The sequence below is a fragment of the Mustelus asterias genome, unplaced genomic scaffold, assembly GCF_964213995.1.
Source record: "Mustelus asterias unplaced genomic scaffold, sMusAst1.hap1.1 HAP1_SCAFFOLD_2362, whole genome shotgun sequence".
Lineage (NCBI taxonomy): Eukaryota > Metazoa > Chordata > Chondrichthyes > Carcharhiniformes > Triakidae > Mustelus > Mustelus asterias.
In genome coordinates this window covers 22,908-37,626 of record NW_027592307.1, presented here as the reverse complement: position 1 = coordinate 37,626, position 14,719 = coordinate 22,908, and the positions used below count along the sequence as shown (strand labels likewise).

General features: G+C 54.1%; 1 protein-coding gene across 1 annotated transcript in view; it reads right to left on the bottom strand.

Annotated features, from left to right (window-relative positions):
* The window catches only part of LOC144489622 (chromodomain-helicase-DNA-binding protein 8-like), a gene marked incomplete at both ends in the record, with an annotated part of 41,371 nt that overhangs the window by 15,825 nt on the left and 10,827 nt on the right, over positions 1-14,719 (bottom strand). Inside the window, 3 exons of the mRNA XM_078207477.1 lie at positions 7,094-7,780; positions 8,578-8,786; positions 11,938-12,142. Coding sequence (XP_078063603.1) covers positions 7,094-7,780; positions 8,578-8,786; positions 11,938-12,142 — 1,101 coding nt within the window. The remainder of the gene's footprint in view (positions 1-7,093; positions 7,781-8,577; positions 8,787-11,937; positions 12,143-14,719) is intronic.

Here is a 14,719-nt window from a genome sequence, read left to right as displayed (position 1 = left end):
GTTTGTATGTTCCTGTCAGGATTAAAGGCAAAGTAAATAGGAATAAGGAACCTTGGTTCTCGAGGGAGATTGTAACACTGATTAAGAGGAAGAGAGAGTTGTATGAAATGTACAGGCAGCAAGGAACACATCAGATGCTCGAGGAGTATTAAAAAGTGCAAGAAGCTACTTAAGCGGGAAATCAGGAGGGCTAAAAGAAGACATGAGGTTGCTTTGGCAGACAGGGTGAAGGAAAATCCAAAGAGCTTCTATAGGTGTGTTAGGAGCAAAAGGATAGTGAGGGATAAAATTGGTCCTCTTGAAGACCAAAGTGGTAGACTGTGTATGGAACCAAAAGAGATGGGGGAGATACTAAATGGTTTTTTTGCATCCGTATTTACTGAGGAAACGGGCATGGAGTCTACGGAAATAGGGCAAACTGGTAGGGAGGTCATGGAACCTTTACAGATTAAAGGGGAGGAGGTGCTCGCTGTCTTGAGGCAAATCAGAGTGGATAAATCCCCAGGACCGGACAGGGTATTCCCACGGACCTTGAGGGAAGCTAGTGTTGAACTTGCAGGGGCCCTGGCAGACATATTTAAAATGTCAGTATTCACGGGGGAGGTGCCGGATGATTGGAGGGTGGCTCATGTTGTCCCGTTGTTTAAAAAAGGTTCCAAAAGAAATCCGGGAAATTATCGGCCAGTAAGTTTGACGTCGGTGGTGGGCAAGTTAATGGAAGGTGTGATAAGGGATAGGATCTACAAATATTTGGATAGACAGGGGCTTATTAGGGAGAGTCAACATGGCTTTGTGCGTGGTAGGTCATGTTTGACCAATCTATTAGAGTTTTTCGAGGAGGTTACCAGGAAAGTGGATGAAGGGAAGGCGGTGGATGTTGTCTACCTGGATTTCAGCAAGGCCTTTGACAAGGTCCCTCATGGGAGGTTAGTTAGGAAGGTTCAGTCGCTAGGTATACATGGGGAGGTAGTAAATTGGATAAGACACTGGCTCAATGGAAGAAGCCAGAGAGTGGTTGTGGAGGATTGCTTCTCTGAGTGGAGGCCTGTGACTAGTGGTGTGCCGCAGGGATCGGTGTTGGGTCCATTGTTGTTTGTCATCTATATCAATGATCTGGATGATAATGTGGTAAATTGGATCAGCAAGTTTGCTGATGATTGGAGGTGTAGTGGACAGTGAGGAAGGTTTTCAAAGCTTGCAGGGGGATTTGGACCAACTAGAAAATTGGGCTGAAAAATGGCAAATGGAATTTAACGCAGACAAGTGTGAGATATTGCACTTTGGAAGGACAAACCAAAGAAGAACGCACAGGGTAAATGGTAGGACTCTGAAGAGTGCAGTTGAACAGAGGGATCTGGGAATACAGGTACAGAATTCCCTAAAAGTGACGTCACAGGTGGATAGGGTCGTAAAGAGTGCCTTTGGTACATTGGCCTTTATAAATCGGAGTATCGAGTATAAAAGTTGGAGTGTTATGGTAACGTTATATAAGGCATTGGTGAGGCCGAGTTTGGAGTACTGTGTACAGTTTTGGTCACCTAGTTACAGGAAGGATGTAAATAAGATTGAAAGAGTGCAGAGAAGGTTCACAAGGATGTTGCCGGGACTTGAGAAGCTGAGTTACAGAGAGAGATTGAATAGGTTGGGACTTTATTCCCTGGAGCGTAGAAGATTGAGGGGAGATTTGATAGAGGTGTATAAGATTTTGATGGGTATAGATAGAGTGAATGCAAACAGGCTTTTTCCGCTGAGGCTCGGGGAGAAAAAAACCAGAGGGCATGGGTTAAGGGTGAAAGGAGAAAAGTTTAAAGGGAATATTAGGGGGGGCTTCTTCACGCAGAGAGTGGTGGGAGTGTGGAATGAGCTGCCGGATAAAGTGGTAAATGCTTTTAACATTTAACATTTTTAACATTTAAGAAAACCTTGGACGGGTTCATGGACGAGAGGGGTGTGGAGGGATATGGTCCAAGTGCAGGTCAGTGGGACGAGGCATAAAATGATTCGGCACAGACAAGGAGGGCCAAAAGGCCTGTTTCTGAGCTGTAATTTTCTATGGTTCTATGGTTTTCTATGGTCTATAAAATAATGAGGGGCACAGATCAGCTAGATAGTCAATATCTTTTCCCAAATGTAGGGGAGTCTAAAACTAGAGGGCATAGGTTTAAGGTGAGAGGGGAGAGATACAAAAGGGTCCAGAGGGGCAATTTTTTCAAACACAGGGTGGTGAGTGTCTGGAACGAGCTGCCAGAGGCAGTAGTAGAGGTGGGTACAATTTTTTTCTTTTAGAAAGTGTTTAGACAGTTACATGGGTACGATGGGTATAGAGGGATATGGGCCAAACGCGGGCAATTGGGATTAGTTTAAGGGTTTAAAAAAAGCAGCAGCATGGACAAGTTGGGCTGAAGGACCTGTTTCCATGCTGTAAACCTTTACGACTCGATGAGTCTCGGTCACTATGAAAACCTGGAACAGATCCACAAGAGACACCTTCCCCAATGTGGAAAGCACCATTCTTGCGGCTGAGTCTGTCTCCTATTCTGACTCAAGGAAAAATGCAGGAGGGTTACGCAGTACATACAGAACTCGAGGCTCCTTCCCACCCCATTATTAAAACATTTATTTATTAGTGTCACAAGTAAGGCTTACATTAACACTGCAATGAAGTTACTGTGAAAATCCCCTAGCCGCCACACTCCGGCACCTGTTCGGGTACACTGAGGGGGAATTTAGCACGGCCCAATGCACCCGAACCAGCACGTCTTTCGGACTGTGGGAGGAAACCCACGCAGACACGGGGAGAACGTGCAGACTGCGATTCCCGGCTTGGGTCACTGTCTGTGCGGAGTCTGCATGTTCTCCCCGAGTCTGCGTGGGTTTCCTCCGGGTGCTCCGGTTTCCTCCCACAGTCCGAAAGATGTGTCGGTGAGGTGGACTGGCAGTGCTAAATTCTCCCTTAGTGTACCCGAACAGTGGCGACGAGGGGGTTTTCACAGTAACTTCATTGCGGTGTTAACGTCAGCCTTACTTGTGACACTAATAAATGAACTAACTTTATCCACACGGTTCTCAGCCTTGTTGATGTGACACTGACTCCAGCTCAGGTCTGGGATACCGGCAGCGAGGCTGGGGAGGGAAGGGGAAGGGGAAGGGGAAGGGGAGGGGGGGGGGGGGAGGGAAGGGAGGAGGAGGAGAGTAAGGGAAATGTGCTCCACGGGGTAGGGAGGGTGATGCCCGATCCATGAGGCAGTGGGTGGGAGTGCACAGGAACAGGCCCTTCGGCCCTCCAAGCCTGCACCGACCATGCTGCCCCGACTGAACTAAAACCCCCTACCCTTCCGGGGACCGTATCCCTCTATTCCCATCCTATTCATGTACTTGTCCAGACGCCCCTTAAAACTCACTACCGTATCCGCTTCCACTCCCTCCCCCGGCAGCGAGTTCCAGGCACCCACCACCCTCTGTGTAAAAAATCTGCCTCGTACATCTCCTTTAAACCTTGCCCCTCGCACCTTAAACCTGTGTCCCCCTAGTAATTGACTCTTCCACCCTGGGGGAAAAAGCTTCTGACTATCCACTCTGTCCATGCCCCTCATAATCTTGTAGACTTCTATCAGATCTCCCCTCAACCTCCGTCGCTCCAGTGAGAACAAACCAAGTTTCTCCAACCTCTCCTCATAGCTAATGCCCTCCATACCAGGCAACATCCTGGTAAATCTTTTCTGTACTCTCTCCAAAGCCTCCACATCCTTCTGGTAGTGTGGCGACCAGAATTGAACACTATATTTCAAGTGCGGCCTAACTAAGGTTCTATAAAGCTGCAACGTGACTTGCCAATTTTTAAACTCAATGCCCCGGCCGATGAAGGCAAGCATGCCGTATGCCTTCTTGACTACCTTCTCCACCTGCATTGCCACTTTCAGTGACCTGTGTACCTGTACACCCAGATCCCTCTGCCTATCAATACTCTTAAGGGTTCTGCCATTTACTGTATATTTCCTATCTGTATTAGACCTTCCAAAATGCATTACCTCACATTTGTCCAGGTTAAACTCCATCTGCCATCTCTCCGCCCAAGTCTCCAACTGATCTATATCCTGCTGTATCCTCTGATGGTCCTCATTGCTATCCGCAAATCCACCAACCTTTGTGTCGTCCGCAAACTTACTCATCAAACCAGTTACATTTTCCTCCAAATCATTTATATATATTACAAACAGCAAAGGTCCCAGCACTGATCCCTGAGGAACGCCACTTGTCACAGCCCTCCATTCAGAAACGCACCCGTCCACTGCTACCCTCTGTCTTCTTTGACCAAGATGTGGAGTTGCTGGCGTTGGACTGGGGTAAACACAGTAAGAAGTTTAACAACACCAGGTTAAAGTCCAGCAGGTTTATTTGGTAGCAAAAGCCACACAAGCTGTCTTGTCTGGAGACAATACACATCTTTTTAGCCTGTCTTGATGCTCTCTCCACTCACATTGTTTTGTTTCTTAAAGACTTGATTAGTTGTAAGTATTCGCATTCCAACCATTATTCATGTAAATTGAGTCTGTGTCTTTATAAGCTCTGTTTGTGAACAGAATTCCCACTCACCTGAAGAAGGGGCTTAGAGCTCCGAAAGCTTGTGTGGCTTTTGCTACCAAATAAACCTGTTGGACTTTAACCTGGTGTTGTTAAACTTCTTACTGTTCTTTGACCAAGCCAGTTCTATATCCAACTTGCCAGCTCACCTCTGATCGCATGCGACTTCACCTTCTGCACTAGTCTGCCATGAGGGACCTTGTCAAAGGCCTGACTGAAGTCCATGTAGACAACACCCACTGCCCTAACCTCAATCATTTTCGTCACTTCCTCGAAAAACTCGATCAAGTTAGTGAGACAGGACCTCCCCTTCACAAAACCGTGTTGCCTCTCACTAATACGTCTATTTCCAAGTGGGAGTAAATCCTGTCTCGAAGAATCCTCTCCAATAATTTCCCTACCACTGATGTAAGGCTCACCGGCCTGTAATTACCCGGATTATTCTTGCGACCCTTCTTAAACAAAGGAACAACACTGGCTATTCTCCAATCCTCTGGGACTCCCCTGTAGACAGTGAGGATACAAAGATTTCTCTCAAGGCCCCAGCAATTTCCTCCCTTGCCTCTCTCAGTATTCTGGGGTATATCCCATCAGGCCCTGGGTCTACCTTAAATGTTTCTCAAGAACCCCAATACCTCCTCCTTTTTGATCTCAACATGACTCAAACTATCTACACACCCTTTCCCAGATTCATCATCCACCAAGTCCTTCTCTTTGGTGAATACTGACGCAAAGTATTCATTTAATACCTCACCCATTTCCTCTGGCTTCACGCATAGATTCCATTCCTTGTCCTCGAGTGGGCCAACCCTCTCCCTGGCTACCCTCTTGCTCTTTATATATGTATAAAAAGCCTTGGGATTTTCCTTAATCCTGCTGGCCAATGCTTTTCCATGACCCCTTTTAGCCCTCCTTCCTCCTTACTTAAGTTTCTTTTTACTTTCCGTGTATTCCACACTTGCTTCGTGTGTTCCCAGCCACCTAGCTTTGACAAATGCTTCCTTTTTCTCTTTGACTCGGCTCACAATATCTCTCGTTATCCAAGGTTCCCAAAACTTGCCAGACTTATCCTTCATCCTTACAGGAATGTGCCGGTCCTGAATCCCTATCAACTTACACTTGAAAGCCTCCCACATGCCAGATGTTGATTTGCCCTCAAACATCTGCCCCCAATCTACATTCTTCAGTTTCTGCCTAATATTTTTGTTATTTGGCCTTCCCCCAATTTAGCACCTTCACTTGAGGAATACGCTTATCTTTATCCATCAGTACCTTAAAGCTTACTGAATTGTGGTCACTGTTCCTGAACTGCTCCCCTACTGAAACATCGACCACTTGGCCGGGCTCATTCCCCAATACCAGGTCCAGTACGACCCCTTCCAAAGATCCAAAGATGTGCAGGTTAGGTGGATTGGCCATGCTAAATTGCCCCTTAGTGTCCAAAGATGTGCGGGTTAGGTGGATTGGCCATGCCGACACAATAGTTAAGAAAACCCACCAACGCCTCTACTTTCTCAGAAGACGAAGGAAATTTGGCATGTCCGTTACGACTCTCACCAACTTTTACAGATGCCCCATAGAAAGCATTCTTTCTGGTTGTATCACAGCTTGGTATGGGGCTCCTGCTCTGCCCAAGACCACAAGGAACTACAAAAGGGTCGTGAATGTAGCCCAATCCATCACGCAAACCAGCCTCCCATCCATTGACTCTGTCTACACTTCCTGCTGCCTCGGGGAAAAGCAGCCAGCATAAATAAGGATCCCCACGCACCCCGGACATTCTCTCTTCCACCTTCTTCCGTCGGGAAAAAGATACAAAAGTCTGAGGTCACGTACCGACCGACTCAAGAACAGCTTCTTCCCTGCTGCTGCTGTCAGACTTTTGAATGGACCTACCTCGCATTAAGTTGATCTTTCTCTACACCCTAGCTGTGACTGTAACACTACATTCTGCACCCTCTCCTTTCCTTCTCTATGAACGGTATGCTTTGTCTGTATAGCACGTGAGAAACAATACTTTTCACTGTATCCCAGTACATGTGACAATAATAAATCAAATCAAACCATGTTGCCTCTCACTAATAACTATAGGGTTCATGGTGGGAGATATAGGAAGGATATCAGAGGTAGGTTCTTTACGCAGAGAGTGGTTGGGGTGTGGAATGGACTGCCTGCAGTGATAGTGGAGTCAGACACTTTAGGAACATTTAAGCGGTTATTGGATAGGCACATGGAGCACACCAGGGTGATAGGGAGTGGGATAGCTTGATCTTGGTTTCAGATAAAGCTCGGCACAACATCGTGGGCCGAAGGGCCTGTTCTGTGCTGTACTGTTCTACGTTAATACGTCCACTAATTTCCAAGTGGGAATGAACCCTGTCTCGAAGAATCCTCTCCAATAATCTCCCTCGCACTGATGTAAGGCTCACCGGCCTGTAATTACCTGGATTATTCTTGCTCCCCTTCTTAAACAAAGCAACAACATTGTCTGTTCAATGTCAGGGATACTCACAGCCCGGTTTGTCATCGGGGTCCTTCTCATCGTCGCTGATGTCCGACAGGCTGGGGGAAGCGTCCGGCGAGGAGGACTTCTCCGATTCCGTGTCGGATTCCTTCTCCCAGTCCTCCGTCGCTGCCTGGGGCGCCCGCTTCTCCGCCGGCGGCCGGGGCTCGAACGGACTGTGGCGGTGGTGCCGGTAATCCCCCGGGCACAGCTCCGGCCGCGACGCCAGACCGACCGTGCAGCCGTAATCCTCCTCCAGGCCGCGGTGGTCGGCCAGGGCCGGGCTCCTCTCGGGCGGGTTGGCTGGCAGCGGGAGGGCCAGGGGCAGGGGCGAAGCAGTCCTGGCGGCCTGGTACTGGGGCAGCAGCGGGGTGGAGCTCCGGGAGGCCGCCTGATGGCTCTGCAGGTAACTCAGGCGGCAGGAGCGGAAGGAGAGCTCGGGGTCGCTCATCAGGTGGCAGTCGGTGCGGCTCACTCCGTGCCGGGCGGCGCCACTCAGCAGCTCCAGGTCGTGGCGCCCGTTCTCCCACCATTCCGGCAGCTCGGGCGAAGGCTGGCACAGTCGCAGGTGGTCCTCCAGCTGCGGGTGGCACAGCACCTGCTCCCTCACCTTGCGCAGCAGCTCAATCCGGTACAAGGTCCGCGTGGCACGCTCCTCCGTCACCTGCTTCACCAGCATGGACATTTCCGGATACTCTGCAGGCAGACAGCAAGCCAGAGGGGGCACAGAGGGAGGGAGGGAGGGAGGGAGAGGTGGACACAGAGAGAGAGAGGGAGGGAGGGCGAGAGAGGTGGACACAGAGGGGGAGGGGGGAGGGAGGGGGGAGGGAGGGGGGGAGGAGGGGGGAGGGAGGGGGGGAGGGGGGGAGGGGGGGAGGGAGGGGGGGGAGGGAGGGAGGGAGGGAGGGCGAGAGAGGCGGACACAGAGAGGGAGGGAGAGGGGGAGGGGGGAGGGAGGGGGAGAGGGAGGGAGGGGGGAGAGGCGGACACAGAGAGAGGGAGGGGGAGGAGGGAGGGAGGGAGGGAGGGAGGGAGGGAGGGAGGGAGGGAGGGAGGGAGGGAGGGAGGGGCGGACACAGAGAGGGGGGAGAGCGAGAGAGGCGGACACAGAGAGGGAGGGAGGGAGGGGCAGACAGAGGAAGGGAGGGAAGGCGAGAGAGGCGGACATAGATGGAGGGAGGGCAAGAGCAGCGGACACAGAGAGAGGGAGGGAGGGAGGGTGAAAGTGGTGGACACAGAGGGAGAGAGGGTGAGAGCGACAGGCACAGAGAGGGAGGGAGGGCAAGAGCGGCGGAGCCGGAGAGAGGGAGGGAGTGAGAGAGAGAGAGAGAGAGAGCAACAGACACAGAGGGAGGGAGGGAGAGAGGGCGGGCGAGAGTGACGGACACAGAGGGAGGGAGGGTGAGAGAGATACTCATTAATCTCCACAGCATCACAGGACACCAGGCCAAGGCTCAGGGTCAGAGACCACCCCTCACATTCCCCCCTCGTACCTTCTCCCTCCTCCAGGGGCAGGCCGCACACTCGCCGACACATGGCCATGAACATCTGGAAATACTTGGTGAGGGTCTCGTCCGTCTTCCTGTCCAGCCGGGCGATGCTCCGGAACCTTCCCCACTGGTACTGCCGCGTCTGGGTGTCGAACTCCACCCCGAAGGTCGACACCACCCTGTAAAAGTCCGACTCCTCCCGGCCCGTCCACCTGTCGGGGGAGAGAGAGGGGGGTCCATCCGTCACACACAACCTTCTGGGTGGAAACTGTGGGGGGGTGTGGGAACGCCCAGAGAGAGTGGGATGGCTTTCCCCAGGGACAACATCCCCCACTGCCCAGGGGAGGGAGCCCCCGCAGAGGGCCTGAGGCCTTTCCCCAGGGACAACATCCCCCACCGCCCAGGGGAGGGAGCCCCCGCAGAGGGCCTGAGGCCTTTCCCCAGGGACAACATCCCCCACCGCCCAGGGGACGGAGCCCCCGCAGAGGGCCTGAGGCCTTTCCCGGGGACACCACTCACCACCGCCCAGGGGAGAGAGCCCTCCCCGGAGGGCCTGAGGCCTTTCCCCAGGGACACCACTCACCACCGCCCAGGGGAGGGAGCCCCCACAGAGGGCCTGAGGCATTTCCCCAGGGACAACATCCCCCACTGCCCAGGGGAGGGAGCCCTCCCAGAGGGTGTGAGGCCTTTCCCCGGGGAAGCACAGTATGGCACACCACTCCCCTGGGGCAAGCCCCGAAGAGGACATGGTGCCTTCGTCCCCCCACCCCCAGGGAGCACCGAGAGGGCACAAGACCCCCCCCTTCTCCCACCCCCCCCACTGCCGCAGGGCACACCCCCACCTCCCCGGGGAGAGCACTGAGAGGGAGGCACAACACCTTCCCCGGGGAGGTGGAAGCAACAAAGGGGGCACAGCGCCCTCCTTCCCCTCCCGCACTGGGGAACTCCAAGAGAGCACAGAGCACCCACCTCGGGCCCCGAGGGGGTCATGGCACCCTCCCCCAGGGAGGAATAACGGGGCACGCGTCACTTGCGCCCCCTCCACAGGGAGCCCCGAGGGGTCATGACACCATCCCCCAGGGGGGAACAAGGAGTCACACGCCACCTCCCCGCTCCCCCCCACTCCCTCCCCGGGCAGCACTGAGAGGGCGCGATGCCTTGCCCCCTCTGCATTGCCCCAGGGAGGCACCACGAGAGCTTGACCAGAAAGCGCCAGGAAAGCACGACCCTTGCCCCCTGCAACCAGGGTAGCAAGGGTCAAAGAGTCATACAGGTTTACAGCATGGAAACAGGCCCTTCGGCCCAACTTGTCCATGCTACCCTTTTTTTTTTAAACCCCTAAGCTAGTCCCAATTGCCCGCGATTGGCCCATATCCCTCTACACCCATCGTACCCATGTAACTGTCTAAACACTTTTTAAAAGGCAAAATTGTACCCGCCTCTACTACTGCCTCTGGCAGCTCATTCCAGACACTCACCACCCTCTGTGTGAAAAATTGCCCCTCTGGACACTTCTGTATCTCTCCCCTCCGACATAAAACCTATGCGCTCTAGTTTTAGACTCCCCTCCCTTTGGGAAAAGATGTTGACTATCTAGCTGATCTGTGCCCCTCATTCTTTTATAGACCTCTATAAGATCACCCCTCAGCCTCCTACGCTCCAGAGAAACAAGTCCCAGTCTATCCAGCCTCTCCTTATAACTCAATCCATCAAGTCCCGGTAGCATCCTAGTGAATCCTTTCTGCACTCTTTCTAGGTTAATAACAGGGCGGTGGGGGGGGGGGTCTGACAGAGAGAAGGGTGGTGGGTGATTGGGGGACGATTGGGGGGGTGCAGGTGAACTCCCAGGATGGGCGAGGGGCAGCCACTCCACTCACACCCCTGCAGCTCTGTCCCTGACAAATAAACCCCCCCCTTCCCAGACTGGCACCGACAATGAGAGAAGGGGGGACAAGAGAGAGAGAGAAGGGGGATGGGAAAGAGAGAGAGAGAGAGAGAAGGGGGGTGGGGCAGAAAGAGAGGGTGAGAGAAGGGGGGGACGAGAGAGATAGAGAAACTGGGGGAACGAGAGAGAGAGAGAGAGAGAGAGAAGGGGGGGCAGAAAGAGAGGGAGAGAGAAGGGGGGACGAGAGAGATAGAGAAACGGGGGGAACGAGAGAGAGAGAGAGAGAGAAGGGGGGGCAGAAAGAGGGAGAGAGAAGGGGGGACGAGAGAGATAGAGAAACGGGGGGAACGAGAGAGAGAGAGACAGAGAAGGGGGGGTGAGAAAGAGAGAAGGGGGGAAAAAGAGGGGGAGAGAAGGGGGGGGGGATGAGAGAGAGAGAGAGAAGGGGGAACGAGAGAGAGAGAGAGAAGTGGATGAGAGAGAGAGAGAGAGAGAGAGGGAGAGAAGGGGGACGAGAGAGAGAGAGAATGGGGTGAGAAAGAGAAAAGGGGGGTGAGAAAGAGGGGGAGAGAAGGGGGGGGATGAGAGAGAGAGAAGGAGGATGAGAGAGAGAGAGAGAAGGGGGGACGAGAGAGAGAGAAAGGGGGGGAACGAGAGAGAGAGAGAAGTGGATGAGAGAGAGAGAGAAGGGGAACGAGAGAGAGAGAGAGAGAGAGAAGGGGAACGAGAGAGAGAGAGAGAGAGAAGGGAGACGAGAAAGAGAGAGAAGGGGAACGAGAGAGAGAGAGAGAGAGAGAAGGGGGTGAGAAAGAGAAAAGGGGGTGAGAAAGAGAGAGAGGAGGGGGGACGAGAGAGAGAGAAAAGGGGGGGAAACGAGAGAGAGAGAGAGAGAGAAGGGGGTGAGAAAGAGAGAGAGGGGGTGAGAAAGAGAAAGAGGAGGGGGGACGAGAGAGAGAGAAAAGGGGGGGAAACTAGAGAGAGAGAGAGAGAAGGGGGTGAGAAAGAGAGAGAGAGGGGGTGAGAAAGAGAAAGAGGAGGGGGGACGAGAGAGAGAGAAAAGGGGGGGAAAACGAGAGAGAGAGAGAGAGAGAGAGAGAGAAGGGGGTGAGAAAGAGAGAGAAGGGGGGACGTGAGAGAGAGAAGGGGGGGGTGAGAGACAGAAGGGGCGAGAGAACGGGGAAGGGGATGGGAAGACGACACCACCAGTCCACTGAATACCATTGGCCCGTTCCGCACTCGCCCTCCCACACACGGGATGTTGGGGACACTATCAGTCCACGGACTGCCTCCTCCGCCAGGCTGCCACCCTCCCACACGCGGGACGGTGGGGGGGACGGGTGAGACTATCAGTCCACGGACTGCCTACTCCGCCAGGCTGCCACCCTCCCACACGCGGGACGGTGGGGGGGACGGGTGAGACTATCAGTCCACGGACTGCCTACTCCGCCAGGCTGCCACCCTCCCCCCCCCGCCCTTACTTTTGCTGCTTTTCTCGCCTTGCCATATCTTTCAGTTTGAACGCAGCCTCACAGCGGCGCCGCCTCCGGTCGCCCTTCTCCGCCGCCTCCATCTTCTGCTGCTCCTGCTTGTACGAGCGCTGGTAAGCTGTGACCAGCCGGCGCAGGCGGGCCGTCAGCACGGAGGGCGTGGGCCAGTGCCGAGCTCGGCTATGCACGCCAACACCTGGGGGACAGGAGAGAGAGAGAGGCGAGAGTCAGAGAGAGAGGGGCGAGAGTCAGAGAGGCGAGAGTCAGAGAGAGAGAGAGAGGCGAGAGTCAGAGAGAGAGAGAGAGGCGAGAGAGAGAGGCGAGAGTCAGAGAGAGAGAGAGGCGAGAGTCAGAGAGAGAGAGAGGCGAGAGTCAGAGAGAGAGAGAGGCGAGAGTCAGAGAGAGAGAGAGGCGAGAGTCAGAGAGAGAGAGAGGCGAGAGTCAGAGAGAGAGAGAGGCGAGAGTCAGAGAGAGAGAGAGAGGCGAGAGAGAGAGGCGAGAGTCAGAGAGAGAGAGAGGCGAGAGTCAGAGAGATGGGCGAGAGTCAGAGAGAGATGAGCGAGAGTCAGAGAGAGAGAGAGAGAGGCGAGAGTCAGAGAGAGAGAGAGGGGCGAGAGTCAGAGAGAGAGAGAGAGAGAGGCGAGAGTCAGAGAGAGAGAGAGAGAGGCGAGAGTGAGAGAGAGAGAGAGAGGCGAGAGTGAGAGAGAGAGAGAGGGGCAAGAGTCAGAGAGAGAGAGAGAGGGGCAAGAGTCAGAGAGAGAGAGAGAGGGGCAAGAGTCAGAGAGAGAGAGAGAGGGGCGAGAGTCAGAGAGAGAGAGAGAGGCGAGAGTCAGAGAAAGAGAGAGAGGCGAGAGTCAGAGAGAGAGAGAGGCGAGAGTCAGAGAGAGAGAGGGGCGAGAGTCAGAGAGAGAGAGAGGCGAGAGTCAGAGAGAGAGAGAGGGGCGAGAGTCAGAGAGAGAGAGAGAGGGGCGAGAGTGAGAGAGAGAGAGAGGCGAGAGTCAGAGAGAGAGAGAGGGGCGAGAGTCAGAGAGAGAGAGAGAGAGGCGAGAGTCAGAGAGAGAGAGAGAGAGGGGCGAGAGTCAGAGAGAGAGAGGCGAGAGTCAGAGAGAGAGAGAGGGGCGACAGTCAGAGAGAGAGAGAGGCGAGAGTCAGAGAGAGAGAGAGGCGAGAGTCAGAGAGAGAGAGAGGGGCGAGAGTCAGAGAGAGAGAGAGAGGGGCGAGAGTCAGAGAGAGAGAGAGGCGAGAGTCAGAGAGAGAGAGAGAGAGGCGAGAGTCAGAGAGAGAGAGAGCGAGAGTCAGAGAGAGAGAGAGAGAGGGGCGAGAGTCAGAGAGAGAGAGAGGCGAGAGTCAGAGAGAGAGAGAGGCGAGAGTCAGAGAGAGAGAGAGAGGCGAGAGTCAGAGAGAGAGAGAGAGAGTCAGAGAGAGAGAGAGAGGCGAGAGTCAGAGAGAGGGGCGAGAGTCAGAGAGAGGGGCGAGAGTCAGAGAGAGGGAGAGAGGGGCGAGAGTCAGAGAGAGAGAGGGGGCAAAAGTCAGAGAGAGAGGGACGAGAGTCAGAGAGAGGGAGGCGAGAGTCAGAGAGAGGGAGCGAGCGAGTCAGAGAGAGAGAGAGAGAGCGAGTCAGAGAGAGAGAGAGAGAGAGAGAGCGAGTCAGAGAGAGAGAGAGAGAGCGAGTCAGAGAGAGAGAGAGAGCGAGTCAGAGAGAGAGAGAGAGCGAGTCAGAGAGAGAGAGAGAGAGCGAGCGAGTCAGAGAGAGGGAGGGAACACATCACTGATTCAAATTGCGGGAGTGAGAGAGAGAGGGAGAGAGAAAGAGAGCTGGATTCCGTAAAAGAGCAAGACAGTGGGATTAGTTTGCGGATTGACAGGGGTGTGGAGAGAGAGCGGGGCAGTGGGATTAGTTTGGGATTGATACAGGGCTATGGGGAGAGCGCGGGGTAGTGGGATTAGTTTGGGATTGATACAGGGCTATGGGGAGAGCGCGGGGTAGTGGGATTAGTTTGGGATTGATACAGGGCTATGGGGAGAGCGCGGGGTAGTGGGATTAGTTTGGGATTGATACAGGGCTGTGGGAAGAGCGCGGGGCAGTGGGATTAGTTTCGGATTGATACAGGGCTGTGGGGAGAGAGAGCGGGGCAGTGGGATTAGTTTGGGGATTGATACAGGGCTGTGGGGAGAGAGAGCGGGGCAGTGGGATCAGTTTGGGATTGATACAGGGCTATGGGGAGAGAGTGGGGCAGTGGGATGAGTTTGGGATTGATACAGTGCTATGGGGAGTGAGCAGGGCAGTGGGATTAGTTTGGGGATTGATACAGGGCTATGGGGAGAGCGGGGCAGTGGGATTAGTTTGGGGATTGATACAGGGCTATGGGGAGAGAGCAGGGCAGTGGGATTAGTTTGGGGATTGATACAGGGCTATGGGGAGAGAGTGGGGCAGTGGGATGAGTTTGGGATTGATACAGTGCTGTGGGGAGTGAGCGGGGCAGTGGGATTAGTTTGGGGATTGATACAGTGCTGTGGGGAGAGGGCGGGGCAGTGGGATTAGTTTGGGGATTGATACAGGGCTATGGGGAGAGAGCAGGGCAGTGGCATTAGTTTGGGATTGATACAGGGCTGTGGGGAGGGAACGGGGCAGTGGGATTAGTTTGAGGATTGATACAGGGCTATGGGGAGAGTGCGGGCAGTGGGATTAGTTTGGGGATTGGTACAGGGCTATGGGGAGAGAGTGGGGCAGTGGGATTAGTTTGGGGATTGGATACAGGGCTATGGGGAGAGA